Source organism: Cyrtonyx montezumae, unplaced genomic scaffold (assembly GCF_038088225.1).
Source record: "Cyrtonyx montezumae isolate F1298 unplaced genomic scaffold, pur_monq_1.0 scaffold_25, whole genome shotgun sequence".
Lineage (NCBI taxonomy): Eukaryota > Metazoa > Chordata > Aves > Galliformes > Odontophoridae > Cyrtonyx > Cyrtonyx montezumae.
Genome location: NW_027071992.1, coordinates 7,359,022 through 7,368,373, shown reverse-complemented (window position 1 = coordinate 7,368,373; position 9,352 = coordinate 7,359,022). Strand labels below are relative to the sequence as shown.

General features: G+C 41.0%; 1 protein-coding gene across 1 annotated transcript; it reads right to left on the bottom strand.

Annotated features, from left to right (window-relative positions):
• Positions 1-508: 508 nt before the first annotated feature.
• ESM1 (endothelial cell specific molecule 1) lies at positions 509-9,132 on the bottom strand. The gene is made up of 3 exons (XM_065739864.1): positions 8,598-9,132; positions 4,723-4,878; positions 509-2,576 (listed from the first exon to the last, which is right to left on the bottom strand). Exons 1-3 carry the CDS (start codon positions 8,896-8,898, stop codon positions 2,476-2,478), a joined length of 558 nt encoding a protein of 185 aa, XP_065595936.1. The 5' UTR covers positions 8,899-9,132; the 3' UTR covers positions 509-2,475.
• Between the last annotated feature and the right edge of the window lie 220 nt (positions 9,133-9,352).

Sequence of the window (9,352 nt, the reverse complement as noted above, 5' to 3'; positions counted from 1 at the left end):
ATAATAATCCTTTCATCATTTGCATGATTTCCTTTACCAGTGTAATCTTGTGGCCAATAGTAGCTATAGATAGAAGTTAGACAGGATGATGAGTAACTTCTTCCATCATAATTTCATGCTGGAATCTACTCTGTGGAGCAATCTATCACCAGGGTAGCTGAGGAAATGAAAAAGCATTTTTGTGAATTGGATGGAGGACAGAAAAAAAGAAAAAAAGTTTGCAGTTGTCCCACTCCTCCTTCTCCATTAATCTTTTATTTACCACTTGTCAATCCATAATCTTGTGAAGGTGAAGATGGTGGGATAGCAGGGACACAAGCCACTTGGGCACAAAGCCACTCCACAGGCCATTCCCATACCTCTCAGCTTCTGCAAAGAAAGTAGATGCAGACACTGCATAATCATTTCTATGGATTTGGGAAGAAAACTGTGACTAGTCTGCATGCCTAGAGGCTGTGCAATCACCAACAGTGTCGTTGTTAATGGATAAACACAACAGTGATGCTTTCAGATGTTTTTTATTGAACAATAGTAACACATACTTCTTAAAATCGACCAGCTTATTAGATTTACATTCAAGAACATCATTTATGACACTTGTAAAACAACAATAATGTATGCAAATATTTACTACATTCTTTAAATAGTGTGATTCAGTCTGCTGAAAGAGCGTGGATTTGATTCTGCTCTCACTGAAACTGGTAGAAGATTGTGTTTGATATCAATAGATAAGTATCAGTACGTTTTCCTATAAATATTCCAAGACAGGATTTCTCCCTCTCAGTCCTAGACATTCAGTACGGGTTAAAATGTGGTATCTGCTAGTCTCAGTTTTATACTTTCTGGATTATCATGGACCCATGCTGCCATATTGATGTTTGAAGTCCAAGACAGACATTGTCCTTTTGCTCTGGCATGGTGTGACTCAGCATTTCCCTCTCAAGCATACAACCTGATTTCACTGAAGCTGGTTTTGAATCAAGGCTTCTTAAAGGCTTCGGAGTTTCAGTTGTATTTATAAGGTAAATTTTCAGGTCCTGCACAAAACCTTAGCAGTAGTACTCTGTGCTCCTTCTTTCACTGAAGTCACTGTCAAAGCTCACATTTCAAAGTGAATATGCGATTCAATTCAAAGTGCATTTCCAATGGGAGTTTTCTTATGAGATAATTCTAAATTCCTGCAGCACAAGTTCATTCTGATACACTTACATTCTACTTCTTTTATCTGAAGATCCAGTCATTTCCAAACGTATCAGAAAACCTACCTCCATGTGGTGTTTTGTGTTACAAATAAATAATCCAGTTTGGATTGGATGATGGATGTTGCCACTTCCCAAAACACTCCAAAGTGTATAAATTATACTGGCTAAAATGGGAATGCTTACTCATGCACTTAAAAAAATGAAGGTCTAGACACCAAAGCATCACAGAATCCCAGAATGGGTGAGGTTGAAAGGGAACTCTGCTGGTTACCTGGACCAACCCCTGCTCCAGCAAGGTCAGCCGGGACTCTGTGAGCTGTGGCTGCCCTGCCACTTAACTGAGATTCCAAGTTTTCTCCACATCTGATTAGATGAGCTCCATTAGAGTCACAGCTGAGCAGCAGCCTGTGATGAGGATGGAAAGGATGAAGGTCCATTTGCTGGCCTCTGACCTTGGACCTGATCTTCCCCAAGAAATGGAGGTATTGCTCTAATGGCACCAAAATATCTGCTTTATAAAAGCATACACATTTAAATAATGCTAAGCAGGTTCTTTCTTTCTGATCCTTCTCTATAAATAAGCATAATTTATTTTGGATGCTTTTCTTTCTCCAGAATTTAATTTCAGAAGTCCAACTTAATATGGTATACGCCTGCAGTGACACAGCTAAGTTCTTCATGTTATATAAATTTAAATGTGTTTTCTTCCTGAAGAAAGGTGTATTTATCTCCAAGTAATTGTCACCAAGCTTCCAAAAAGCAGAAAATGACTAATGACTAACACTGGTTTATTTATTTCACAGCACTGAGCTCCTTTGTTGCTGTTATTCTGTTGGTGTGACTCAGGGGCATTTCTTTCTATCCTGGGATTTGTTGACATGTATTTTTATTGCCTTGGCTCCACACCCATGGTTTCATTCACCCAAACTGTCAACAGAATTCAGTGAGAGCTTTCCTGGACTGAGGCTGCAAAAATGGGCTTTTGATATTATTTAAATGAATTGTGCTCTTTTTTTCAATATTACTATACATTCAGTGATCCCCAATGTTTCTTTCTTCAAATACTTATCAAAACAAATATCAAAAATCATATACACTGTACAGTCTATTTTTAAGTAAACATTTTTCTCATGAAAAACAAAATCACAATTGGCCTGCAGAGGTTACATTTTCATATGCTATAGATTTACTTTGTTCTTAAAGTGTGTTGTTGCATATTCAATAATCTGTGAGAAATACGTTCTTTTGAAAGTCTTATTAGAACAAGTAAATATCAGCGAGGATTTAGCCACTTCATCACCGGGGTGCGAATTGCTTTCTCCTTAACAAATTCCTCTTTTACAGAATTGCCATCCCCGGATGCCATGTCGTTATCTGAAAAAATAATAATGAAGCAGATTTCACAGAAATGAGATTACTAGAATAGTCTCCCTCAGCAATGGTTCTCGTTTTAGGAACACTTCTGAAAAGTCTCAGCTGGCAATTGTTTTTGCAGGAATCCACCTGAATGATGCTGATTTTCTAGTTGCAAAATTTCTGCCAGATTATGGAATAAGGCAGATGTAATTCCTAACAGTTTAAGCAAAAAGCAGGTGAGAGCTTGGCTTCCAGCTCTCCCTGTAACACTCACACATGACATGGAACCCAGCCACATGTTCTCAAAGGGCTGGAGCTGCAGCTATGCTCAGACAGAGGCCAGCTGGTGTGCAATAGCCTAGTGCATGCCATTAGGCTCTATTACAAAAAAAAAAAAAAAAAAAGGTAAAATATATCCAGTTGGTCTACTGGAAGTGGTTCCTGGCTCATGCTGATTCCTGAGCTGCAGCTGAGGTTGCTTGGCATGTATTGTTGGCCCAGGGCAATGTGTGGCAGCCACTGCCCTATGGTTTAATGTGAAGGGCAACCACACAGAAACACACTCTGGAAGCCATAAAGTCCTCAGGGTAAAGGTAGGCATAATGCCTTTATGGAATATGTGGTCCAGAAACCCACCCAATTAAAATACAGAAGCATCTACAGCTGTTTTAATTAGCTGAGGATCTGCTGTAAATTATATAGTCACCTCTGAATACCACTGTTAAATGAAACCTTGTGTGATCATCCCATTAAGTACTATGCACAAGAGCACCTGGTCTACATCCAGTGATGAACTTTTGAGGGGTGGAAATCAGTGTGAACATTTCCATGGGTAAAAAAAGCCCAACTTGTCTCCATTGGGTAAGAATTTTATCCTGGATGGGATAAGATAATACGCATTGAGAGTTTGGACAATTTGGGAGAGAAGTCAAGGAGTGGAGAGGTCTGGAGGCATCAATGAAAAAGGAAGGTCTGGAATATAAACTAAGTATAGTATCTGGCATACATCTGAAAAAGAAACTAAGTATAGTAAAAAGCAATGAATATTTTTAAGTGACATTCTAGCTACCTTTGCCATTAAAAAAAGAAAAAAGAAAAAAAACACCTGAAAAGGTGCAAGAACAAAATCACAGAGGAAAATAAGAAAGGATCAGGACTGATCCATCTTGCAAAGTTTTTCAGCAATCAATTTAAATATAGCACAAGCATAAGGTCAAACAGTTATTTTCTGCCTAAGATTTTCTAAACAGAAAGTGGAAGAAACATGGCAGGTATTAGTGCTAGAAGCTCTAGATAACTAAATACAGCAAGAGAAAATCAAAACTAGGCAAGAAAACTGCAGTCTGCAGAGAAAAAAAATTCAGAGCATTTGGAGTGAGATCCCAGAGAAGGCCCCAGTAGATCTAGAATTATATCCATATTTATTATAAATATTTGCACTGGAATTCATTTCTACTGGTACTTAAGGTAAAGATTTTTTGGTTACATATACCTCAGTAGCATCAAGAAAAATAAACAAAATGGCAAGAAAAAGTTAATCCCAGCTTTAAAAAGCTCAGTGTTCACTTCCTCTCTGCTCAAAATATTTCAGTTTTCCGTATGTTTCTATTTCTAATTTTTTTTTTTTTTTAATAAGTCTGGAGAGATCTGTTACAGGTTTCAGACACTATCCTAAACATCAGAACTTATTCAAGAAGTATTATGATAAATAACTAACCTAAAGCATTTCATAAAACAGATCAGTGACATCTGAAAATCTAGAATGCTCTGTCTTCAAGGGAAAAAATAGGTTATTTTTACCATATATCAGCTGACAGTGGTAATGTAATATAATGAAACCCTGTTTGGACTTCATCTGAGCTGGCTGATGCAAGCCTTCACGTCATCTCCCACTGCACAGGTGACACTGCACTGTTAGTGCACTCAACAGCTGCAAAAAATTTCTCTCATGTTAGGATTTCTGGATGTTTTTACCATATGTTACCACTCACCTAATTCCTCACCTTATGCTGAGGGAGCTGCCAATCAAAGGAAGCCCTGTGCAGTTAGCGCTTTGCACAGCTCCACCAACGTACAAACTGCTCATGCACAGCACACACAGTATGCTAGTAGATCATGTACAAGGACATTTCTGCTAAAATCAGCAGCCCCAGAAAGGTCCTACCTGTGTGTGAAATTATTTTTCGTCGGTTTGGAGGCTTTGAAGCAGACAGTTGAAAAAATGGGAACTTCAGACACTTCCCAGTGATTCTGTCACAAATTCCAGATGGACAGTTGCAAGTTTTCCTGCACTCCATGCCATAGGTACCATAGGGACACTCTGCAAAAAAAAAGATAATATAGCAAAGCAGTCCCCAGTGATCAAGGTCAGCTATCAGCACCCTCTATAGCTGGCCAGGCTACGTCCTTAAAAGTGGAAAACCTTTCAGTGGCAGCCAGCTAAGCCTTAATGAAGGCATTTCAGGATGCTATTTGTTACAAGTGTTTTCAATTTTTAACAATCACAGATTTTCCTTTCCACACCTAATACACATTATATACATAATTTCTTTTCCTGTAGCTACTCTCCTCTGAAAATCTTGTAGTCTTAAAATGCAAATACAACACAGTATGAATATGTGAACATACAGTCATTGAGGATGCCATTAGAGGTTTAGCACTGCATTTAGAAAAGAAGAATACTTCAGAAAGCTTCTGAGCTCTCTGTTTGGGCACAAGGTCACCTGGTTTGGAGGATTTGCAGACTCGGTGCTGCCTGCATTGGGGTACAACAGCCCATGGCATGTCGGGTGACCCACGCAACCCCAAGGAGCTCTCCAGGGTGGCAGTGCATTGTCACATCCCCAGACATGGGGAATGCTCCTGGGAACATCCTGACAGACACACGAAGAGCTCTCAGAGAGAAAAGATCTATCAGCATACAACGAATAGCAGAGAATTCACCTACACCTACTGTCTCCAGAGTGAGCATGCTTCAGAAGACCTTGGCACTAAAATTCTGCCTGTCTGTACTCTCCACCTGACAATTTAAAGTGCCCATTTCAAATCTCTGAACCCTGAGCAAGCTGACAGAGAAGTGCCAAAATGCTGGAAACTAAATGGGTTTATTTGGATAAAGTTTAAATCAGGTGCAGAGGATTTGCCCCAGCCCAGGATGGACGCAGATTTTTTTGTGACCTTGGGTCACAGCCCTTGTGACCCCTCTGTGTTGCTGTTTGTACCTTTCCAGGACCAGAGGTTAAGAGATAACAGCACAGAAACTCCAGCACTAACATCACCTCTCTGAATGCCTCAAGAAGAGATCCATCCAGGGACATGCAGAGTGTGCCAGAAGAAAGGTCTATATGTTCACACTATCCTTTCCAACCCAGGAGCCACCCTAAAAGGTGGGGCCCAGATTTTTTTCCCATTCTAGACCTTGGAACAGACTAAATCCTGTACTGGACACAGGTAGCCCAGGCTCCCTCAAAACCCTCCAGAAAGGCAATGACCATAGTAAACACTCATAATAGCTCCCTGTCATGTTCTTTTGCTCTCCCACATTTTGAGCACTAGGATCTCCAAAGCAAGACATGGTTTCTTCACAATTAACATCCCACAACAGGTTTATACTTCTCTGTCCAGTCATCTCTTGTATCAATGCAAATATTTCATTTTTCTGTTACAGCCTGGTGTATCTGAAAAAACAAGCTAATGCCCAAAAATGAATCCAACAGTTTACATTTCTCTGTGTATCCATTGGGCATGTTTCTGTACAGGAAAAGCAGTAGAAAACAAATCAGTTCCCTGCTGAGTGTCACACAGTGAATCATCATAGCTTGGAGGATCTCACCAAATATACATATGTCCTTTCCTAGCGCATACAGACTTTGACTTGCTGTTTGTCCACATAAAACAAAACACAAACCTTGCCAAAAGAAAACAGTTTTTGTGACTGCAGTCCTTCCTGAGGGATGAGCAGGGCTGACAGCACACACCTCGTGAAGCCTTAATCTGTATGTTGTCAGTACTCAGTTCCTCAGTTCAGAAAGCTGGGACACAAAGCTGGGCACAAGGTTGTGGAAATAACCCCAATTCCAAAGAACTGTGCAATAATCCTGGCACTGATGTTGCTCTTATGTCTGACAAAAAATGGGATATTTGAGTCAATTTTGTTTGAAAGTTATATTCAGCAGGGACCTGCTCCTACACAAATTGCCAGGTAGCTTGCAGTGATTTAAGGGAAGCAGGAGTAGATTCTCATTGTGACAGAAATGCATTTTACTAATAAAAGTGCAGAGCACCAGTCTTCATAGAATGTTTTGAACAATAATTACATTGCTATTGATGAGAATATGAAAACTCTTACAGCATTTTTTAGATAAGAACCACAAAGAACATGAATACTCATAAAACTGGTCTGAAACACATTGTGCATGTCCTACCCACCCTAGAATTCAGACACTGAAGAACACAGAGCTCAGGTTTTTTGTCTGCTACCTAAGAATAAGTCAATCACACGACATTAGGGAGAATCCAGCCTTGCTGACTCCAAGAATTATGGCAAACACAAACGTTATTGAGATCAATAGGTAATCTGCTAAAATAGCTGTAACTGGATACCTAAGTAGAGAATACCTGCCTACACTTTACCTGATGGTATTCACCTAAGTACAGAAAGAGATAATGCTGTCTCTGAGCATAGAAGAAAAAAAGAAGAAATTAGAAATGAGTCCTGTAGTATTTAGTGCAAATCTACCTCTGGGCAATACAAACCTTAAATACTGATTTACCACTTCAGCTCAAGTTGTGGTTTTACTGAGAGCTTTTTCTTTGTTTTGTTGGGAAAAATAAAAAAAGGTTTTACTTTATATTTTCAACAGTGCTTCCAAAATTCAGCTAAACAGAGTGAGATCTCATCTCCCTCAGTATTTCTTTTTCCAGTTTTAAGTGTGCCATTGAAAGATGTTCATATGAGGATAGTGAAAAGTAAAGGATAGTTCAAATAACTGCTGAAATGATTAGATATGGTACTATGCACTATAACCATTTTAGTAAACTGATTATCACTCATCTATCTCATGAAAATAACTTTGGTGGATACACCAAAGACGTGATCCTGATTTTTAAATTCTACTTTTTAGAAACAAAACGAGGGTTTTGAATTTCACCCTCAAACATGCACATGAATTCACTTTTACACCACCATGCAAAGAGGTGTGATCTGTGTAAGTCAGCCTAAATGATTTTTGCAGCACCTGGTCCTCAGTCATGCCTTTTGCTACAACTGCTAATACTCCTAATATTTAACTGCCAAGATGCCTCTGTGTTTAAGGAAGTCATTCAGAGGCATATCTCCATCTCCTCACTGAAGTGGCATACAAATGCAGGAAAATTCACTGCTTTCATGCTTTGTAAAGCATTACTGTTAATGATTTATTTTGAAAGCTTTCCCCCACCTCTCATCAACCTAATTCCTTCTCTCCTTTAAAGAGTTCTCCTTTTTGCACAGAGCAGTGATGCTCTTAGTACTGATCTGAGGAGAGGTGCAGCCCTCCTGACAGCAACTGCAGACAGAGGCAGCCTGCTCCCTCCTGCTCCCCATCTCCTGTCCCAGGGCTCTGCCTGCCCTGACCACATCCCCAGAGCAGCTGAGCACCTCGTGGGCAGGATTGAATTAGACACAGTATCCTACGGCAAGGCTGGACACACCGGATTAATGTTTTTGCATGTTACACAAGCCGCCATGCAGCTCAGCAGAGGCATCAGGACAGCTCCTGGGTCTCCAAAGTCTCAACCACAAATCTTACCATCTCTGCACACACCTCATCTGTGCTTCCTCAGGGATGTCCCTGATCCTAAACAGTGTTCTTCCATCAGTAAGCCCAGCCCCTCCTACACGTAACACCTTTTGATAAAGTCAGGTATTTCCCATTTTCCTCTTGGCTAAGAGCTGAGCTGGAAAAATCTCATTTTAGACCTTCCAAGCAGGAGGCAATCTCTACATGAAGGCTGCTGTCAAATCACCGCAGCGGGTGCATGCAACACGAAGGTTGTTACCTTTGCAGATACCAAATTCATCACCAAAGTCATCCTCCTCAGTGTAAAACTGGCACTTCAGCCCCGGGCCGCACTTGACACCGTCCATACCCGAGACCGTGCGATAGCATGTCTCGCCCAGCACTGCCGCGCACACCCGGCAGCAGCCGCAGTCATCCAGGACCGTCCGCTTACAGCGCAAGGTGCTTTTGCAGGCGTTACTGTCACAGGGCTCGGGGCAATCGACCGCGTATTTCGCACTCCAAGCAGCTCCAGCGTGTGCAGGCATTAGGAGGAGTGTGAGCAACAGGAAGCCCTTCATGTCTCGCAGGGGTCAACGCTCGGTCCCAGGGAGCAGGTTGCAGTGTTCAGCCCGGCGCCTGGTGTGGAGGGAAGCAGCGGTACAGAATCCAAAGCAGTAGCTGCACACATCAGCCTACAAGTTTATGAGCTTTATACAGCGTGTTGCCCACATGCTGCACCGTCGTCAGCTTCCTCAATCCGGCAGCGCTGCTCCTGCCAGCCTCCCTTGTTTCAGTTTATGAAATCCAGGATGAAGGTTGGATTAGCACTCTACTGCCATCCAGGAATTGAAAAGCCTGAGCTGATGTAATCTGTTATGTTTAGTTGGTTGTTTTGCATGAGGGCTGAAAACTCTCTCACATCCGTCTCAAATGCTCAAGGACGACTGCCAAAAGAAAAAAAAGAAAAAGAAAAAAAACACACAACTGAAAAAAAAAATAAAAAAAAAGAAGGAAATAAAGAAAGAAGAAGGA

Excerpts from the sequence above, each read along its gene's own strand:
- ESM1 (XM_065739864.1), bottom strand. The coding sequence starts at position 8,898 with ATGAAGGGCTTCCTGTTGCTCACACTCCTCCTAATGCCTGCACACGCT. Across the intron at positions 4,879-8,597 it reads TGAATTTGGTATCTGCAAAG|AGTGTCCCTATGGTACCTAT; the intron begins GTAACAACCTTC and ends TTTTTTTTGCAG. Across the intron at positions 2,577-4,722 it reads AAAAATAATTTCACACACAG|ATAACGACATGGCATCCGGG; the intron begins GTAGGACCTTTC and ends TTATTTTTTCAG.